This window comes from Galeopterus variegatus, unplaced genomic scaffold, assembly GCF_000696425.1.
Source record: "Galeopterus variegatus unplaced genomic scaffold, G_variegatus-3.0.2 Scaffold2319, whole genome shotgun sequence".
Classification (NCBI taxonomy): domain Eukaryota; kingdom Metazoa; phylum Chordata; class Mammalia; order Dermoptera; family Cynocephalidae; genus Galeopterus; species Galeopterus variegatus.
The window spans coordinates 173,842-196,401 of NW_007728430.1; the positions used below are offsets into that span (position 1 = coordinate 173,842).

The window sequence follows — 22,560 nt, forward strand, 5'->3', positions numbered from 1 at the left end:
TTGCCCTATGTCTGTTGGAGAGACTTGGCCAATAGTCAAGAGTACCTGGAATTCTAAATTCTCACATAAATTCATTTATGGCAGTACTTTCCAGACTTTTACATGCCATGACACACATAGAAAATGATAATATTTGCCCAGTATTCTGGGATATCAAGACAATACTGCTCCTAACAGAAGGGGACCCACCTAGCCTCTCCATGGCTCAAGTTTATGCCTTCATGTAAAGCAACTCCACCTGTTTTCCCGTTCTAAGACAATACAATCATCTAATGTTCTCAGTAATAGATTTCTGTCACATAAATTTGGTCTAAAGGCTCAACGTCATTCTTAATCCACTTTTTCTTAGAACAGTGAAAGATTAATTCCTTCAATTCAAGGACTATTTTATGTCTTTTATATGCCCCACGGCATCTAGTACAGTGGTGAACACAGAGTATATTCTAAAAAACATGTCACATTAAAATCCTGCTACAGGGTTGGCCGATTAGCTCAGTTGGTTAGAGCGTTTTTGTTTGTAACACCAAGGTCAAGAGTTCAGATCGCCATACTAGCCAGCTGCCAAATAACAAACAAAAATCTTGCTGCAGATATTATTGCTTCAGAGATGTTGAGAAGACATCTCTTAATTACCACATGTCTTTGGAAAGCGTTTCTACTCTACCAAGCGGAAGAGGCCAGCTATATCTTACTTTAAATTGCCACCAAAAAAGGCAAGCCCAGAACCTCCCTTACTCACACATTCCTTCATTGGAAGTTCTTCCAGACATCTAACCTGATGCTGCTACATGTGTTTTAAGCCCACTTTCTCTTGATTTGTCCTTGAAGAGTGAGAAGAGCTGCTCATCAATACTGTCCCTGACAACAACATAAGTGGTTAGGACGATGTCCCTATCTCGTTGGACTGCAGATGCTATTCAAGTTTTTCACTGTGGTTGCTATAGAAACACTGAAGAGTAGCAAGGACAGATTCAGGCATAAAGCTTCTCAGAGAAAAGGTTATTTCAGAAAATCAAGGTTTAAGTCACCATATACAAAGCCTCAGAAGTCGTCAAGACCACTCGAAGGGGAAGTAATTCATTTGGTTAATTTGGCACACGGTGCTACGTTTTTTCATTATGTTGTTTTGATTCTTTTGTAATTTATTGACAAAAAAGAACAAAGAAACAATCTGCCAAGGTTGGGAACACAGAGGCTTTTATTACTTTCGGATTCTTTGTCTTCTAGGGTGGAAAAAAGCTGGGATGATTTCTGCTCTCTGCTAATGCCAGCACCTTAGAAATAAACATATTCTCGACAGTAGAGTGAAAAATGGGAGCTTCTAAAGGTTGAGTAACCAAGGAAGAGCTCAGAAGGATTCCCACCCCCAGATAACCATTTATATTTCATTTGCCTCTGCAACCCCCCCCCCCAAATAAGTTATCCCTCCCTGAATACAATCTTTTACTCAAAAACCTTCTAATGATTTGTGAAGTTTATTGTGGAAAACTATCATGCCTGAAATGCAGTTTTCACACTCATCTATCATCCAAAAAAAGAAATTAATTCTTCAACCATGGAACCTAACTCATGTCCCAAATGTCTTTGTCAAAACATCTATCCACTCCCAGCAGCCTAGGAATCAGAAAAAAAAAAATCATTCTTCCAAAAATGAGGCTGATGAAAAATGGAAAGAACAGAGAAAAGCAAAGCTGGAAAGGAAAGTTTTATTAATTTCAAACAGGATAAATTAAACAAACAAACAACAACAACAAAAAAAAAAAAAACCTCAAATGACTGCAAGAAGCAGAGAGGGATCCAAATGTTACTGCAGATTTCAGTTGGGAAATTCCAAGCACCTTTGTAAGCTATGGTTCCCCTTTTCTAGGAAGTTCAGAAATTATCCTCAGCCTTGCAACATAAAGTATGGTTCATGGATCAGTAGCATCAAGAGTACTTTGGAGCTTTTTAGAATTGTGGAATTGCAAGCCCTACCTTTCTGAAATTTAACAAGATCCTCCAGGATGCATATTAAGTTTTGAGCAGCACTGATTCTGATCCTGGAGATTCTTCATTTGTATCGAGCTCTCAGGCAATGCCAATATTGCATCTCTTGACTGCATCTTGAGTAGCAAGGATCTCAAGCTGTCACTAGTTTTCCACTATGGCTGCACATGAGAATCACATGAGAATCACCTGAATTTCTGGGGCCGGCCTGTGGCTCACTCGAGAGTGTGGTGCTGATAACACCAAGGCCGTGGGTTCAGAGCCCATATAGGGATGGCCGGTTCATTCACTTCGGAGAGTGTGGTGCTGAAAACACCAAGTCAAGGGTTAAGATCCCCTTACCGTCATCTTTAAAAAAAAAAAAAGAAAAAAGAATCACCTGAATTTCTAAATGAAACGATAACCAAGTCTCTCCCACATAGATCTGAGTTAACAGGCCTGGGTGGGGCCCAGACATTAGTACTTTTCAAAAGCTCCTGGGTGGTTCTAATGAGCATCCTGTGATGAAATCCACTTACCTAGACCAACCCTTCATTTTATAGTAATTAACCCCCACACCCCCAACTGACATTGAAATAGGAATTGGTGGATTACCTACATTGTCTCATCTGGAGATCCTCAAAACAACTCTGTAAGGTAGGTAGAGTGAGTATTGTTATACATGTTCAACAGATGAGAAAACCAAAGACTCAAAATTAGCTGAGAGCTGCTTTCACTACACTAACTCTCAGAGCAGCTAAGTAACTGTCATTTCCCTAGCTGAGAGTAGAGGAAATTTGAGGTCTAAAATGAATATGATGTCCAATATTTTTCACTGTGAGTCTATAAGAAAAACCTGAAAGCATTTTAAAGGATAAATCATCAACTCCAAACTCTTAATTTTATATATGGGGAAACTGAGGCCCAGCCAGAATACATGACTTATTTCAAATCACAAGGTTTTAACCAAAATGAGAATTCAGATCTCCATTCTCCCAGTCAGTAGGTTTTATACTAAACTGCATTTTCCAAGTGTGACCCATTGATTCCACAAGATATTAAAACAGACATCCCTCTAAAAAGGTTAGATAGACTAAGCTACCTCTGGGTTAAACCAAATTAAATACCGTTCTTTACTGTAGGATCTCTGAGCTTTCACTGGGCTAATGAGTCTTGTGAATCTGAGAGCTCTATATAATATATGATATTTTTCTCAATTTATTTGATCATAGAACCATTTTTTTCCAACAAGCATCTTGAAGTAACCATATTCTAATGAGCAGACTTTGAGGGAGACTGTTAGCCTTGTCTCCCTTCAAGGTTGTTCTGCTTTAATGATTGGGAACAGTTTGTTTTGCTACTAGAGGTAGAGCATCAACTCTCAAAACTAAAGGGAACTGGCTGGCCGGTTAGCTCAGTTGGTTAAAGCGTAGCCTTACAAGACCAAGGTCATGAATTCGGATCCCCGTACTGGCCAGCCACTCTCCCGCAAAAGAAAAAAAAACATGGGAAAATATTACCCTTAGCACCAAGAAGCATTAAACAAGCCATAAGGTTGTAAAGCACTGCCTCTTTGTTTTATTCCACTTTGTCCCTTAATATAACACACCTCAGTCCCATCCCTACAATAGGAAGAGACATTCTGATGTCCTTCTTGCTGGATTGCTACTTCATAATGAGCATTCCCATATGTGAGGCACTGGCTAAACACTTAACATGGATTATCTCACTTAATCCTTAAAATAATCCTATCAGGTAAGGACTCCTATTTTCCCCACTTCAAAGTTTAAAAATCTGAGATTTAGGTTAGGTAACATGTCCAAAATCATACAGTAAGCAAGTTTTAAACCTGAAGCTGATCCATGCCAGATTCTGCTGTATGACTGTGAGATGATGTTGCCACTGTAAATTATTTTCTTGTCCATTTATCAAAGTGTTTATTCCATTTATCAGAGAGAGAGAGAGAGATTTAAGGGATTGGTACACATGACTGTGGGGGCTGGCAAGTCTGAAGCCTGTAGGCAGGCTGGAAAATCCAGCAGAAGTCAGTGTTGCCGTCTTTAGTCCTAAGGCAGTCTGAAGGCAGAATTCCTTCCTCTTCTGGTGACCTCAGTCTCGTCCCTTAAAGCCTCCAGATGACTGGATGATGCCTACCGACATTAAGGAGGGTAATCTACTTTACTCAAATTCTACTGATTTCGATGTTTTTCATATGTAAAAAACACAGCAACATCTAGACTAATGTTTGACCAAACAACTGCGTACTAGCCAACTGGACACATACAATTAACCATCACACTATATAATATACAAAGTCATAGAAATATAGTTATCTTAGATCCTATAGTTCAATTTTCTTATTTTTTCAAATGAGGAAAGAGATGAGAGATATGTACCCAGGTTACACATATGCATTCACAGAAGTATGTGCACACCCAAACTCCCAGAAACTTTTATAAATCACTCACTACTTCCTAATAAAATTAAGTGGAAAAATTAAATCCTTCCAAAACACCATTTATTTGTATTTTGAAGAATTGGTTAGAAAAATTCAGCAAGAAGTCAGATTACCTTACTTCTCTCCAGACTACTGCTCCCCAACACCGGGATGCTGCAACTACCTTCAGAGTAGAGGGGCAGTCTGGAAATAGCTGTCACAGCTCTCCCCAAAAGCAGACTTTTCTCTCACATTCATACCTGCCTCTCCTGTCCCTGCTCCCTCTCCAGTTTCATCTCTCATTTCTCAGGCGTCCTTGTGCTAGAAGCTCCAGCTATGCTGTGTTTCATTCCACTGCTCCTCTTTTACCACTGAGCTTCTGTATTAGTCCATTTCTGTTACTTATAGCAAAATACCTAGAACTGGGTAATTTAGAAAGAGAACAAAATTTATTCATTACAGTGTCCAAGGCTGGAAAGTCCAAAGTTCAGGGAACACATCTGGTGAGGGTCTTTTTGGTTGTGGCTTTACAGCAAGGCAGGGGTCTTACATGGCAGAAAATGACGAGAAGCAGAGACTGTCATGTGCTGTCCTTTTAAAGCCCTCAGAACCACACCCACAACCACCATTAAGCCATCAACTTAATCACCTCTTCAAGGCCCCACCTTTCAGTTACCATAATAGGATTTCCCACCCTCTTAACACTGTCATAGCGGGGTCCAAGCCTCCAACACATTAAACTTTGGAGGGAAACAATTCAATCCACTGCAGTTTCCAAACAAGTTCTTCTCTTTGGGGTCTGAAACATTCTTTTGCTACCTCCCCACCCTCCACCCATATTTGCCTAGGTAATGCCTGTTCATTCTTCAAGTCTCAGCTTAGCCTCAAATCTCTTCCTCACGAAGTGCTTCCCCACCTCTAATAACTGGGTTGGACGTCCTACACATGTGCTCCTATGGCATGCTGTAGCCCCTGCTATGTATTACCTGTTTATTATCTCCATTCCTAACTAGTGTCTTGAGGGCAGAGACCATGTCTTGTTCCATGGTATCCTCAGCATCACAGTCTGTCACATAAAAGATATTCAATAAGTATTTTGGGGGGGAAGGAAGGAAGGAATAAAAGAAGGAATGAAGAAGAAAGGAACTTCTGCAGGCTCTTTCTTGCTCTGTGCAGCTCAGATTTGACAACTGGAAGAGAATCTGGGATGGTATTTGTCCAGAGAATTGTAGGATGGAGAGTAACTTTCGTCTTTTCAGGTGCTGGGAAATCTCTGCCTAATGACCTGGCATCCTCGGGATTTGCTTTGATGGGTATTAGGATGTTGATAACACCGAGGAGGAGTTATAGGTATAAGTTAAAACGAGACTGAGCCAGATAGAAACAGCAGGAATGGAGAGGGAGTGATAGGAGAGATATTCGTGGGTAAATTGCACTATATGTGTTTGGAATGTGAAGGAGAAGAGTGCAAAATCAGGAAGTCAGAAGAATCTAGTTTCTGGTACAAGACAATATCATCAATTCAATTCCATAGTCAATTAGAGGTGTTGGAAAACATCCAAAATTACAGTTGAAAATATAAAACACGGGCAAAAAAAAATCTATAGCCTGTCACAAATTTGTCATCATTATGTCAATTACTGTTACCAAAGAAGTGTCAAGACTGGCAATAGACAGAGCGGGTATTGTCCACATGGCGTGCTCAGAAAGAGTCATCAGAGACTCTTCTCCCTTACTACCTGGTGCCTGGGATTTTGAAATTAAAGTGATATTTGTTATATATTATCAAATACATGTATGCACATATATCCCTGGAAGGAAAGATAAATGGTAACAGGAGTTATATCTGGAAAAGGGGAGTTGGGAGCTTGGAGGTCAGAGTTAGGAGGAAGACCTGTCTTCTACCATTTTCCCTTTCGTACCCATTGACATCTTTGTCATGTACATAGATTTTTAACCTTCAAAAGGTAAAATTCCTTTTAGTTTTAAAAGTTGGAATTTGTGGACAGAGGATGGATTAAAAATAGTGCATTTGTTAAGTGGAATAATGTGCAGTAATTAAAATGAAAAAAGATAGCTCTAGATGTACTGATGCAAAAGCTGTTCATGATGATTTGTTAAACAGAAGCAAAATTCAGAGTGTAAATATTAAAAATGCACACATTTAAAAATAATTGTATTTAAATATTTATTAGCATATACATAAGGGGAAAAACTGCCAAAATATACAGTAAACTGTTAGCATTGATTACCGCTGCAAGATGGAATTTGAAGAGACTTTTGTTTTCTAATTTGACATTGAAGGAACTTCTATGAGGAGCATATTACTCTATAATTAGGAAAAAGATAACCTCGAGTCAAGGGTTCAGATCCCCGTACCGACCATCCATAAGAAGAAAAGGAAGGAAGGAAGGAAAGAAGGAAGGAAGGAAGGAAGGAAGGAAGGAAGGAAGGAAAACTTAAAACAGTTCTATGACATTACAAATAGTCCAAGAGTGGAGGGAGGGTCATTATCTTCATCAGCTGGGGCAAATATCAACTCCCCGCCCAGATGAAAACCAGATACACACTTGGAGTTTGTGCAGTAGGGCAAGGAGAAGTGGTGTAGTAAGATCTTGGCTCAAAATTGCACCTCAGAATGTTTAGTAATTGAGACTGGTACTATAGAATAGATGCAACTTGTCTTTTTCCCCAGTGCATGAAAGTCTAGGTACTTATCACCATGAGCTTAAAAAGCAGTATTTCTAAGTAATCTAAGGTAATCTAATGTCCCTGCTTTCCTCTCTTTTCTGCTCCTCAACAATACAATTTTTTTTCTTTTTCTTTTTCTTTTTTTGTCCTCTTTATCTTCCCAGCCCTTTTTAAAACGCTGCCACAAGAGGGCAGCAGCCTCATGCATAAAAAGGGCACTCAGACATTGGTAACTATAAAAAGCAAAAGGTGTTACTATATCTTTGTTATTAAAAAAGAAAGACAACAGAAAGAAGCAAAAGAATGATGCCATTATAAAAATGTTATTATGTTTTAACACCAAGGTCAAAAGTTTGGATCCCATATTGGAAAGCCGCCAAAAAAAAAAAAAAAAAAATGTCATCAAAACCTTACAGAGATTTTAGCATCTTGCTCTGATTGTATGCGGCCACATTTAATATTCTGTTAGAAATGATATACAATGGGTAGAAAAGAAAGTCAAGCTGGTGAGTAGGGCTAATGTGTTTTCCTCTCTTCCAGATGCTGGCCAAGAAGAGGTGATAGAAAAGAGAACAGTCTAGAACCTAAGACTTAGTCCTAGTGTAAATTTCTGCACCAGGATGGAAGGGGAATCTTACTTCAATGCAACCTCTGTCAATGACACCCCAGTAAATCACCAGCCTTTGGAACGCCATGGGTTGTGGGAGGTCATCACCATCGCAGCTGTGACTGCTGTGGTAAGCCTGATCACCACTGTCGGCAACGTCTTGGTCATGATCTCCTTCAAAGTCAACAGTCAGCTCAAGACAGTTAACAACTATTACCTGCTCAGCTTAGCCTGTGCAGATCTCATCATTGGGATTTTCTCCATGAACCTCTATACTACGTACATCCTCATGGGACGCTGGGCTCTTGGGAGCCTGGCTTGTGATCTCTGGCTTGCACTGGACTACGTGGCCAGCAATGCTTCTGTCATGAACCTTCTGGTGATCAGTTTTGACCGTTACTTTTCCATCACAAGACCTCTCACATATAGAGCCAAGCGAACCCCAAAGAGGGCTGGCATCATGATTGGCTTGGCCTGGCTGATCTCCTTCATCCTCTGGGCCCCAGCAATCCTCTGCTGGCAATACTTGGTCGGGAAGCGAACGGTTCCACCAGATGAGTGCCAGATCCAGTTCCTCTCTGAGCCCACCATTACTTTTGGCACTGCCATTGCTGCCTTCTACATCCCTGTTTCTGTTATGACCATCCTCTACTGCCGAATCTACCGGGAAACAGAGAAGCGAACCAAGGACCTGGCTGACCTCCAAGGCTCTGACTCTGTTACTGAAGCTGAGAAGAGAAAGCCTGCTCACAGTGCTCTGTTTAGATCCTGCTTTCGCTGCCCTCGACCCACCCTGACCCAGAGAGAAAGGAACCAGGCCTCCTGGTCATCCTCCCGCAGGAGCACCTCCACCACTGGGAAGCCATCCCAAGACCCTGGCCCAAGCGCCGACTGGGCCAAATCTGAGCAACTCACTTCCTGTAGCAGCTACCCCTCCTCAGAGGACGAGGACAAGCCCAGCACTGACCCTGTCTTCCAAGTGGTCTACAAGAGTCAGACCAAGGAAAGCCCAAGGGAAGAATTCAGTGCTGAAGAGACCAAGGAAACTTTTGTGAAAGCTCAAACTGAAACAAATGACTATGACACCCCAAAATACTTTCTGCCTCCAGCTGCTGCTCATAGATCCAAGAGTCAGAAATGTGTGGCCTATAAATTCCGAATGGTGGTAAAAGCAGACAGGACCCAGGAGACAAACAATGGCTGTCACAAGGTGAAAATCATGCCCTGCTCCTTCCCAGTGTCTAAGGACCCTTCAACAAAAGGCCTCGATCCCAACCTCAGCCATCAAATGACGAAACGAAAGAGAATGGTCCTAGTCAAAGAGCCCAGTCCTTTAGAGGGGCCTCTATTTTGATGATAAACATGATCAAGTCTCCACAGTTAGTTATTTTAGTTTTTACCAGTGGGAATTTTTTCCTTTTATTTATTTTTTATTGTTATTTTTTTGAGGCTGGTTGGTAGGGGGATCCAAATCCATGTCCTTGGTGTTGTACACCACACTCTCCCAAGAACTTTTTCCTTTTATCTAAATAAATATTGTGTATTCTATTTTGTGCCCATTTGAACCCATCTATTTGTGCTCTGTTCTTAGGAGGACTAGTTGTATAACAGCCTTTCACTGGGTAAAGGTCTTCAAATATTGTGTATTCTATTTTGTGCCCATTTGAACCCATTTATTTGTGCTCTGTTCTTAGGAGGACTAGTTGTATAACAGCCTTTCACTGGGTAAAGGTCTTCTCCAGGCTATTTAATCATGATTCTGACATTGTTTTCATAGGTCTTACTTTCTAATATCTTCACAAGGCAAACCCGAGGCAAAATGTGACAAATAACTTTGCTTTTGAACTTCCTGAGCCCTTTTGCAACCCTCAATTTCCCTCATCCAGATCCCCAGTTCACACCCAGGCACAAGCAGGTCACTGTGCTACCTCCAGGGAGAAGTGCTATTTGGGGAAAACAGGGAGATGGACTTTATTTCTTTACAGGTTCTTTAAATCAGGGCCCAGATATGACTTACTTATTCATTCCTCTTCAAATTCAGTCAAAGATGAGAAGCCGAGAAAAGCACAGTTGAAGAGGGTCCAGAGAAGCTAGCTATGATCCGAAAGCTTCATCTTTAAAAACAAAGTGTAGGTCATAGTAATGCATACAAAACAAAGTTATCAACATGCATTAGAAGCCAAATTTAATTGCAGTTTCTAAGTGCATATAGACAATCTTAGATGCTTCTTTGATAATTCTGAAAATAAAACAATGTGCAAGAAATTGAAACTATGAAAGAGTGTATAAACATGTTTAAAAGTCCACAAAGAAAGCAGTAGTGCTACACAAAAAGGATTTTAAAGATGGAGCACTCCTGTCAGACAGAAGCTCATTATTTAACCAGTTGATCATATCCGCAGTGGTATTTGAAAACCTCCAGACTTTACATCACTTAATGTAGGCCAACACTTCTCAGCTTTGTTTGCTAAGGGAGTGGAAAAATAGCAGGTTTAGTTGTCCTGGGAATTAGGTATGTACCTGAGTATCGGAGAGTTTCGATCTACCACTGAAGAGCATAATCAGCCTCTTGCGTGAAGCCCCAAGAAGGCTTCAGGGTAGTAGAATCTCAGGCAGGACAAAGCTGGTCCACCCAAACCTCTTCTCCAGCCGTATAGGAACTTGATATTGAGATGAAATATCTTGCAAGCAATGTAGCTGCTGAGGCTTTGTGAAGGGCAGGTTGACACCTGTCAAGAATTTGGTAGAGAATATTAATTATTTGGCTCAGTTCTTCGGGACAGGCTCCCAGGTCTACGTGATACCAACGGGGTGTGACTTCATGAGCAAACCTGCTCCACCACGTCCAGATAATTAGTTGATTCTTTTTATTTAAGGCTTTGATACCTGACAAAAGTGAAAAGCCTTCCATGAGAATAACATTTTTAGCCCATACTGGGCATTCACCATTCACAGTGGAGAGAGAGAAATAAGCTAATTCAAACAAAACTTAGAACTGAGGGCACACTTTGCATTTTGTTCATCTTTTGTGAAGAGGTCTATGCTTCCTTCTTTATCATCAGCTTTGGAAAGCAGCATTTTTGCAAACTACCTATGCCCTTTGATAGACAAAAAATACTCCAGACTACTAATGGAAACTATGCTTCTCTGGAATAGGGCCTCTAGTGGGGTCCTCAGAATGAACAGATCCAATTGTAAACTACAGGGACCTGGCGGGAGGGGGCAAGGGCTGACTTCAGATCTTAGGCAGCTGTCTTCCAAGCTCTATCTATGGTAAACTATGTACAACTTTGACTAGTTACCTATTGGATGTTGTCATGCTGCTAACATTGTGATTTGTTTCTCCTAGTCTGTGAATTTGATGGCTTGACAGGGAATCTTTGTTCTCTGTACAATTTTTGGTTAAAAAAGCATTTTGTCAATATTCCTGGCCTCTGCTTTGCTCCTTTGGTGAATGTTCTTTGAGGACAGTGCTGATGTTGGCTCTTTGCAATTGTGAAATCTGTACCTAAACCACTGGATGGGAATATACAGTTGTCTACTGTAAATACTGGAATTGCAAAAGATATGGGGACTGAGCTGCTTTTCTGTATTGTACTGGCATTATTCTAGATATTAAAGAAATTTAATCACACAGTAGTCTAATGCAGTATTTAAATTTAAAAAATGGTCTCAGGTTAGCTTGTTAGGTCTGTCCCTATTAGGGGTCCCACACACCAGTGTATGTCCTAGCCTTTTAAGAAGGGAGGGGTTGGTGCACAATATAGATATCGTCCATCTTGCTACCTTTTGTAATTCCCTCTTTCCTCTCAGTTACCAATGACCAAATTAAGATAAAACGATGATGAAAAGAAGTCTGTGACTAAAATGCTTCCCTTTCCCTCTAGGACGTGGGAGGTGGGGCAGACCTCAAACCCTAGCTCTTTATCAAATAGAGACTGTACCAAACAGAACAGCAGCATTTGCTCTTCAACTGTTTAAAGAGTTGGCACCCCAGTCATTGCATTCCCATTGTAAGTGATACTAATTTCCATTTCCCCCACATCATTTCACCAGTAAAATTCAAGATTATGCACACTCTTGTTCAATAAGGATCCCAGATTGAGAATTGGGGGGAGAAGGAAAATAAGTTTAAGAGTCAGGGAAGGAGCCAGAAACAAATTTTTATTTTTATTTTTTTTATTATTATTTTTATTATTTTTATTTTTTCCTTTTTGTCTTTTTTTACTGACCACCAATGGGATCGCAACTTATTTTTATTTTTATTTTTTTTATTATTTTTATTTTTTCCTTTTTGTCTTTTTTTACTGACCACCAATGGGATCGCAACCCTCGGTGTTGCGCCCGCACCGCACTCAGCCAGTGAGCGGGAACCGGTCTCCACATGGGATCTGAACCCTCGGCGGGAGCGCTCCCAAGCAGCGCACTCTCCAGTGCACCACCGGGCCGGCCCCAGAAACAAATTTTTTTTTTTGTCTTTTTCCGTGTCCGGCAACGGATCGCAACCCTCAGTGTCGCCCCCGTACCGGACCAGGACCAGCAACGGGATCGCAACACTCGGCGTTGCCCCCGCGCCTCGCTCAGCCAGTGAGCGGGAACTGGTCTGCATGTGGGATCCAAACCCTCAGCGGGAGCGCCGCCGCACTTCCCAAGCAGCGCACTACAGCAGTGCGCCACCGGGAGAAACAAATTTTTTAAAAAGCAAAATTTTTTTAAATAATTTTTTTTTGGAGGGGGGGCTGGCCGGTATGGAGATCTGAACCCTGGAACTTGGTATTGAAATAATTTTTAAACTTACAGAAAAGCTGCAAGAATAGCACAAAGAACTCCTATATCCTTCCCCCACATTCAGCACTTGTTAACATTTTGCCACATTTTTGCACATTCTCTGTACGTATGTGGGTATGTGAACACACCCACAGACATTATTTTCTCAACCATTTGGGAGTAAGTTGTAAACATCAGGTCCATTTACCTCTAAATACTCCAGTGTGTTTTCCTTAAGAACAAGGAAATTATTTTACATACACAATACAAAATTTAAAAATCAGGATTTTTTTTTTTTTTTTTTTTTTTTTTTTTAAAGATAACCGGTAAGGGGATCTTAACCCTTGACTTGGTGTTGTCAGCACCACGCTCAGCCAGTGAGCGAACTGGCCATCCCTATGTGGGATCCGAACCCGGGGCCTTGGTGTTATTAGCACCACACTCTACCGAGTGAGCCACGGGCCGGCCCAAAAATCAGGAATTTTGATGTTGCTACAATATTATTATGTTCAGACTCAAATTCTACCAGTTGTCCAAATGATGTTCATTATAAGAATTTCTTTTCCAGTTCACAGTCTAATCTAGGATCACACATTGCATTTAGTTGTCATGTCACGTTTGACTACTTTAACCTGGAAAAGGTCCTCAGCTTTTGTCTTTCATGACATGGTCATTTTTTTCTTAATTTTTTTTTTCTTATTGTACATGTTTGTGGGGTATGGTTTGTTGTTTCAATACATGCACATATTGAATAATGATCTAATCTGAATAGTTAGCATATCTATCACACATTTATCATTTCTCTATGGTTGTAACATTCAAGATCCCCTTTTCCGGCTATCTCGAAATATACAATGCAATATTATTAGCTATCATCACTCTAGAGCACCAGAACTTATTCTTCTAACTATAACTTTGTAACTTTATATCAGTCTACCAACCTTTCCCTGGCCACCCCTCCTCCTTCCCTTTCTCTGCCTCTAGTAACCATATAGACAATTATCATGGGTCAATTAAGAAAAATAAATTAAAAAGGGGGGGAAAAGAGAGAAATAGAGACATGGTCATTTTTTGAGAGTACTACAATCCAATTTTTTAAAATAATTTCCATTAGTTAAGGGTTGTCTGATGTTTCCTCATTAGATTCAGTTTAATTTCTTTGAGTTGATTTTACTTTGTTTTGGACAGTAATGTCACAAATGTGATATTGTATCCTCAGTGTGTCACATCAGGAGGCACTTGATGTTTTGTCCCATTCATTAATGGTGATGCTAACACTGATCAGCTTTTTAAGTAGACCAACTGTTTGAGTGCAAAGATTTGTTTGCAAATATTTTGTCTTAGATTGAGGGGATATAGTCAAATTACTACGTTCAATAATAGCTTCTGTTAATTCTTTTTTTTTCATTCAGTGTGGTTATGTTGTTCATTTGAAATTAGTTGGGTTTGTTTCTGTTTATATTGAATTTTAGAGCTTTCCTCCATAATTGTTAATTTAATTTCATTTTTTATAAGTAAAATATTAATATGGTTGTAAAAGTCAAAACTATACAAAAAGATACACTCAGAGAAGGGTCAGTTCATCCTCCGTCCCTACCGTCCCAGTCCCACCCACCACTGGAGGTAACAAATTTTCTTCGGTCTCTGGTTTATTTCTCCTTTGTTTCTTTTTTTTTTTTTTTTTCCTTTTTGTCTTTTTTTACTGACCGGTAACGGGATCGCAACCCTTGGTGTTGCGACCGCACCGCACTCAGCCAGTGAGCGGGAACCGGTCTCCACATGGGATCCGAACCCTCGGCGGGAGCGCCGCCGCACTCCCAAGCGGCGCACTCTCCAGTGCACCACCGGGCCGGCCCTCCTTTGTTTCTTTTTTAAGCAAACTCTTTTAGTTATTTTTTCTGGTGTTTGCATCCATACTTTAAAAGATCATGCATATACTTTTATTTTTGATGTTTTTAGTTTAAGAAAATGTCTACAGACTTTTTACCATGAAAAATAAAGATTTGACTCTTATGTCGTGATGACTACTTCCCAAACACCCATCCCTCTACAATTTACAAAGCTGTGTACACATGGGTACCGTGGTACTAGGTACTAGAGCTCTTCATCAAGCTAAGGATGTGAGTCTTAGAGAAAAACACACAGTCTATGACTTCTTTGAGCACATACTGATACTGAGAGCTATAAAGACACCAAGCATAACAAGTTGAACAAATCTGGAGACATTAAGTCATAACAGGCAAAAGACTGACACTATTAAATATTCACATTAAACTCAAAGAGGGCACAGCCAACAATATCTTCCAATGGACTGCACTGTTGCCCATCTTCCTTGATGAACTAATGGGGTGGGGGTAGAGCTACAACCATAAATTTATTCGTGATCTGTGATTAGTCAAAGAAAGCCAAGGCCTAGTTCTGCTGACTGGGCTTGACAATTTCCAGACTTATCTGTGTTACTGTGCTTCTTGGCAATCTATATGTCCCAAAAATGTCCTAATTTCTTATTTTATATGGCTCTTGAACAAGCCTCATACCACCAGACGCACCCAAGGATGACTTTATGTTTCTGCTAAGAACAGTTCTCCAAACAGTATCATTTTCCCAGTCCTCGGCAATGATTTTCTGGACAGGGTTGTCTTGCATAAATGCATCTGCAGTGGTGTCCTAGTAAAGGAAAGGGCACGCTTAACCTTCAACAAAGAACAGCTCATACGTAACTCACTTGTCCCCAATGTCACTAGCTAGGGAGTTGGTGCTCAGTTTTAGTAGTCCCATGTGTATCCAAGAACAGGTTTATAGTCCATCCACTTTCAATCAAAATCCATGGAGCTGTTGATCATGATGTACTAACTACAGACCAGTTCCCCTACTGTACCACACAGTAGACTGAAGTAGAAAACATCACAGGCTAGAAGAACAGCAAAGAGAAAAAGGTAATACAGATTTAAACTGGTATTTGGAGGACCACTCTTCTCCCTGAAAAACTAGAGTTCCAAGAATGAAAAGTCCCTTGACAGGTCCTCTGGTACCCAGGAGGTAGGGTCCATTCAGGAGAGTAGGAAACAAAATGAAGACATTAAATCAAAAACTATGCTAAGTTTTGTTTTATATTCACTATAATATATTTTATAATGTCATGATTAGTATAATACATATTTGCTTAAAAGCAAATAAGGAAATATAAAAATTACCAATAATTCTACCACCCAGAGATAACCTTGGCCAAGGTTAGCATCTTGGCATGTATCCTTGCAGTCTTTTTTCTATGTACAAACGCACACTTTTTAAACACACAGAGCTACTAAATACTGTTTAGCAATCCTGTTTTTCATATCTTGCAGAAAGTATCTGGCCACTCAAATCTTCAAAAGCAGAAAATCGTAAGGTTTCAGGTAACATGGGGAGTTTCTATCCATAACTAAATTTAGATTAGAAAGATTACTTCTGTCCTTTTTCATCTTTGTTAGATGTACCCAGCGCAGTTAAGTCTACAGGGGATTATTGCCCTCGGGAATTCTTGAGAACCAATTACTCTCTGGAGGGATATTTTTGTTTTTGTCATTTGCGTACTTATTTATTTTTGCTGGCCAGTACAGCGGTCAAGCCCTGAACTTTGGTGTTATCAGCTGGAAGGATTTTTTTTTGGTTCTTTGCCAGTACAGGCATCCAAACCCTTGACATTGGTGTTACCAACACCATGCTCTAACCAACTGAGGATATTTTTTTTAAAAAGACTTATAAAATCTAATTTTTAAAATAACTGTATTAGTTTCCTTGGGCTGCAGTAACAGTTCCACAAACTGGTGGTGGCTTAGAACAACATAAATTTACCATCTTAGATCACAGTTCTGGAGGCCAGAAGTTTAAAATCAAGATGTCAGCAGCGCCATGCTCCCTCTGAAGGCACTAAGGATGGGTTTCCTCCAGGCCTCTCTCCTCGCTTCTGGTAGCCACAGGTGTTCTTTGACTTTTAAATGGTCGTCTTCTCCCTGTGTCTCTTCACATCACCGTCCCTCAATGCATGTTCATCTCTGTGTTCAAATTTCTCCATTTTATTAGGACACCAGTCAGATGGATTAGGACCCACCCTCATGACTTCATTTTAGCTTTATTATCTCTATAAAGATCCTGTTTTAAAATAAGGTCACATTCTGTGGTACTCCAACATATCTGTTAGGACTCCAACGTATCTGTTCGAGGGGGACACAATTCAACCCAAAACAATAACCAAGCAAGAAAAACACTTTCCTCTTTTATAGATGAACTGTAGATCAGTGAGGGGTCATATTGAACAGGAAGGATTTCAGAACCACTACTGAGAAAATATGAGTGTCCTCAACTGCATTGCAGAGACCTGGAAGGACAAGGCAGTCTTGACTGGCACAAGACAATTGCCTAGTATTTCTCAAGTACGTGTTTGCCTCTGCTCCCCTGGACTGAAAAAACATGGGAAACTAAAGCTATTGAGCCAGATTTTCAAACTTCCTTCATGTGCAGTGAGCACCTTAGCAGGCTTTAGGCCCACATACCTTGAGCTTACCTTATGGTATGTTCTGTGAGAGTCCACCTCAAAAATTCTTCAAGATGACTAGCCTTATGAGAAAATAAATAAATAAATTTTAAAAAGAAAAGAAATTCTTCAGGGAAATTTTCCTTTCTAAATTCCCAGAATCACCTCTCTGGGGCCCTGAGGGTTTAAATCTCAAAACAGGACAAAATAAAGACCTAGGTTATTTATTTTCTGTAACCAGGATGAATGGGTCATTGACTTGATCCTGATCAATTTCTTAAAAGTGTTAATAAAAGTGCTAGGGTTTTTACTCCCATAGAGAATATTCAAAATCCATAATCCTTGTTTCATTTCTACCTACATTCTTTTTTTTTTTTTTCCTTTTCTTTTCTCCTACTTATCACTGGAGCCATCTTCTCCAATGACTCAAACCTTTCCATCCCTTTTCCTTTGCCATCTTTTTAGATCCAAGAGTCACTATCCAGGCTACCGGATCACTCCTTTGTCTGGTTACTCATTTGTTCAGCAAATAGTTATTGATCTTTGTGGAAAGCTTGGGGATGCTGAGGGGAATAAGACACTGTCCCTGTCCTCCAGGAACATAGACTAACAGAACGATGGATGGAACAACTACAGTACAAAGAAAATCACTGCAGTGGTGGCCGAAGACCCTGCTCTCCCCAAGCACAAACATTTCCCTTCTCTGGACCTCTTTTTCCCTGCACTTCAGCACAGAAGGGGACTAGCACTGAACAGCAAAGGGTAGAATCCTTACATGTTTGAAGAAGAAAGGTGAGTAGAGAGTGACAAGATGGATGTGAATTACGTCGAACGTTCCACTCAAATGCTGTCACAGCACAGTCCTCTGGTCTTTTTCTTTCCAGTTTGGCTTGCAGTTCCTGCACTACATGTCAAGGTACTATGTTTTTCAGAAAGAAGACTTGCCCTGCTGGATATAGTCTAACCTTCCCATTCCATAATCTAATTCCTTCTCAAGGGAAGAGCAGAAGTCAGGTAGGAATACAGAAATTAAAGTTGCCTGTAGAATTCTGAAAGAACATTTTTAAAATCAAGTACATACAATCACACACATATTTACATACATACAACTTGAAGCAGTGAGGACAGAAAAGAGTCTCCAGGTGGGAACAGGTAGTTCATAGTAGTAGGGCTGAGCACCTACCAGGAGCAAGGAGCCCTCTGAGAGGTTTTGAAGAAGAGCAGAAACCTCCTTTCCAATCAATCACCACCAGCTCCAAAGAGGACGGAGAGAAGCAGAAGCCACCTTTATGCCACTGGCCTCTGTTGGGCCACATCATTTAAATATCTGAGGCTAAGCCAGAGGTGGGCAGGGAGCAAGGCAGGAGGGAAGGCAAGGCTTGTTTTTCTTCCAATTAACATGTTCTCTCAAAGTTTCTGGGGACTCAGATTTCTACCAAAAACCCTAGGCTTTTTGGCAATGACTTTCATGTACCACAGTTTGCTCAGAGACCTCTTATCAGTATCAGTCATGGCCAGGTGCTGACAATCAGGTAATCACAGCCAGTCATAGCTAGGTTGAGGTCTCCATAAGCGGGAGTCCCTCCAAAATTGTGTGATTTGCCTATGCCAATCAAATCTATTTTAGGTGCACTAGGGGGCACTATTTAAAGGAAGCTTATGATGAATAATAACTTTTCGACTTCTGCAGGACTCAATTCTGGGTCTGAGGGAAGGAGACTTATGACTTCATTTTACTTCATTGTTAATGTTCATTAGCCATAGTCACTGTGTTACAAGATTCAAACCCAAGGTGGACTGACTCCCAATCTGTGTTCGATTCTACTTCATTGTCTCAAACATCCTAGAAATCCATACATAGGGTTTTCCATTGTGACTAAGCCGAGGTGTTATCCTCTGGAAGATAAGGCGAATTCAGGCTTGCAACACATCCAGGTGGTGTCTGTCTACCTTTTGAGTTACTCACCCCTCCTCTAGAAGTGCTCCAGCTACACTTTCTTTCAGTTCCTTCAAGAGCTGATCTCCCCTATTCCAGCTTGCTCACTCCTATCCCCATTCTCCTCAGCCTCAGCCAAGTTAATTCCTATACAGTCTTTCAATCTTTCCTCAAGTCACTTTCTCAGGGAAATGTTCCCACATTTGCTGTCTATCTGCTCATCCAGGTTCCCTATTTATGAGCTTTCATAGGAATCCGGACTCTTCCTTGGTAGCATTTATCAAGATTTCATTACATACATGTGTTTGGTTGAGTAATGTCTGTCTCCCTCTAAATGCTAAAAGCTCTGAAACCAGAGTTCATGTCTATTTTGTTCAATCATTGGGTCCCCTCAGCCTTGACACATACATAGCACACGTACTTCACAATGAATTCTTTACTAAGTTAAGTATGTACATACCTGAGACAGGAGATGGTTACAAGGCAATGTTCCCCGTTTTTGTTTTTTCCCCAGTGTAGCTAGGATTTTTGTGATCCCCTAAAAAATAGAAACTTAATTCACCATGGGTTTCTGATCTCCATCCTTGTCTAATGATTTGAGCTGGGATCCCAACCATATATGATAGAGCTATATGTGTGGCAGCCATCACAGAACTGTGGTGAGAGATTAGAGATTAAGATTCCTCTGACCCTTCCTTGAGGGCAGGACTGTTGAATTACTAGTGTCTTACTGTCCAAGGAGCTTAGGAACTAGAACAAAGTAGGAGAAGTAAGCAAGTAACGTAATAAAATGATGTGCTATAATGGGGTAAGCACAGGCATGAATGGGGACAAAGAGACTCTTACCCAAGCCACAGGGGCATCTGGAAGATATCTGTAAAAGGTGATTCCTGCACTAAGTCCTGAAGATGAAAGAGGTAGACAAAGGAAAGGGATAGGGGTGATGGGGAGTTGAGAGGAAAAAATATTCAAAAAGACCCAGAGGTGAGAGAACATGTAGATAGAGCTTTCAGTGGTGACCTGTGAGTAATTCAAGATATATATGGGAAGGAGGTAGCAAGAGGTGAGTCTGGAGGAACTATGGACAGAGATCAAAGATGTTTATCTTGAAGTCCATGGGGACTCAACAAAGGGTTTTAATAGATGAGTGATCCTATCAGATTTGCCTTTTAGAAATATCCTTAGGATTACAGTGTCTGAAGCTCCAGGTACCAGAAACTAGGACTAGAACTACCTTCTCGTGGAAGTCAATTTCTCTTGACTACCCCACCTCTTCTCTCTGAGGAGTGTTTGGAAGGAGAGAGGCAAGTCCCTAGATCATGCCAGTAGAAGTAGGGGGAGGGTGGGCAGGTTGGAAGAAATGTGTGGCCATGTGCTGATTATGGGTATATGGATGTTTCATTTTTTAAGTGTAGCTTGTGAGAGAAGCACTGAAGGAAGTAGTTAATAGGGTTCACTTTAGATTAAGACAACTTACCCACTGGTGAGCTTAGGAAATTTTTTAACCTGTTTCTTCATCTGAAAAGTAAGAATATTAATAATTATAAGCTTTTATTGAGGACTTACATACATGATCTCACTTATATGTGGAATCTAAAAAAGCTGAACTCGTATAAGTAGAGACTTGAATGGCGGTTGCCAGGGGCTGGAGGTTGGGAGAACTGGGAACACATTGGTCAAAGGATACAAACTTTCAGTTATAAAGATGAACAAGTTCTGGGGATCTAATGTACAGCATGAGTAGTGATGGATGTGTTAATTAATTTGTGGCAATCATTTACACAAATGTATATGTATATCAAATCATCACATTCTATACCTTGAATATAATCAACCTTTATCAATTAAATATATTTTTAAATTTTTAAAAGGGGATAGAATAAATCACTTACATTCATATATATGAAATTTTTTATTTCAAAATTACCTAAAGAGATGCAGATATGAATCTTCAATAATGACCAGTTTACTAAATTTCAGTGGAATTAAATGTTAGGACTTTTCTATTGGAAATGCTGTGAACAGCTAGTTTCTATGGTTGTACCCATTCCTCCTGATTACTACTTGACCTTCTTAATTTACTCCTCCCTCTTCTCAGGTTTGCTTGCCTGGCTGGCTCAATCCTACCAGACAGAAGCCATTGTAAAAGGCTTCAGTTCCCCTATGCTCTCATAATGTGTGTTACTGTGGCTAAAAGAGATAAGCTAATATTTGGTGCCGTTTGGGGGGGGGGGATTTTTTTCTAAAATAGCTCTTTTAATACTTCATCATCTCTTCTTTTTTCAAGAATATAAAAAAAATTCATAACTTAAGGCAACATCTGAATTTTAGAAAAACTACCCTCAAGTTCTTCTGGATGATATAAACATTTTTACCAATTGGATATTCTCACATAACTTACAAATTAAAAATAAATGACTGTAAATGATAATCACACCTAAAATGCCAAAGAGAACCATACAATTAGGTCCTGTTTCAACACGCTCTTTGAACAGAATTAAAGGACTCAGCCACTAGCTTCTATTATGTTCCCTAAAACTAGTGCTTAGCAGAATTTTTGTTGGGTTTAAATACAAAATGATAGGCAAGTGATTGTAACCATGCAAAAGTATGTTTACATGTGACCTAAAAGGCAATAAACAATGAAAATTGTTGTTTTAAGTTTATTTTTCTTTACAATTTTTTATTTTATTTTATTATTATTATTATTTTTTTGTCTTTTTCGTGACCGGTAAGGGGATTGCAACGCTTGGCTTGGTGTTGTCCACACAGCGCTCAGCTAGTGAGCACACCGGCCATTCCTATATAGGATCTGAACCCGCGGCGGGAGCATCGCTGAGCTCCCAGCGCCGCACTCTCCTGAGTGCGCAACGGGGTCGGCCCTACAATATTTTAATAAAAAGATTTTCAATACATTTTTTTTAAAAACAAATGGAACTTTAGTTCAGTTCTAAACAACAAAAAAAAAAACAGAAAACTTCCTGAAAGTCTGAGTGACTATTTAAATGAAAGTCTCTTCTTTATGTTTATTGACACTCCTCATTGGGCCCTGGAAATCTTTCTGACTACTGTAAAGTATGCTGTATGGTTGCTTCTTTCCTCCTGTCAGAGAAAACATAAAGGAAAACTAAAATACTTTTCTACTCTGAGAAGGTTAGGTTAAATACTGAATCTTTTCAAAATGTTAACTAAATCCTCAGAGAATTCTGAGGTTTCAACTCCTAAAAAAACAGTTTGAAACTTGGGAGCAATAGTTTCACCCTGTGAGTATTCAAGACAAGAATGGGCTGCAAAGATGTGTTTTGCACAAAGTCACTACTCAGATTTAATGTAGTAGATGTGAAAAATTATAAAACATAAAACTCACATTTAAAAGGAAATACATATAAACTGAATCTAAGAAAGGCCCTAAAGAAGAGCAAAATAATACTTTTGTTCCAAATGGGGAACAGCAGAAAAAACACAAGAAGTGGTGCTGATCATATGGTTCTTAAGGGTAGGAAATAATAGGACTAGGTTAAAATTACAATAGAAATAGAAGTTCAGATATGAAAGGAAATTTAGAGGTCTAAACCAAGTCCTTCAATTTATAGATGAGGACACTTGAGGCCCATTTATTTATTCATTCAACAAACATTTATTGT

General features: G+C 40.0%; 1 protein-coding gene across 1 annotated transcript in view; it reads left to right on the forward strand.

The window, feature by feature from the left end:
• The window catches only part of LOC103597458 (muscarinic acetylcholine receptor M5-like), an 83,987-nt gene extending 74,933 nt beyond the window's left edge, over positions 1 to 9,054 (forward strand). The window contains exon 2 of the mRNA XM_008581298.1: positions 7,634 to 9,054. Within this exon, the coding sequence (XP_008579520.1) occupies positions 7,714 to 9,054 (1,341 nt within the window). The 5' untranslated portion in view covers positions 7,634 to 7,713. The remainder of the gene's footprint in view (positions 1 to 7,633) is intronic.
• The last annotated feature ends 13,506 nt before the right edge of the window (positions 9,055 to 22,560 follow it).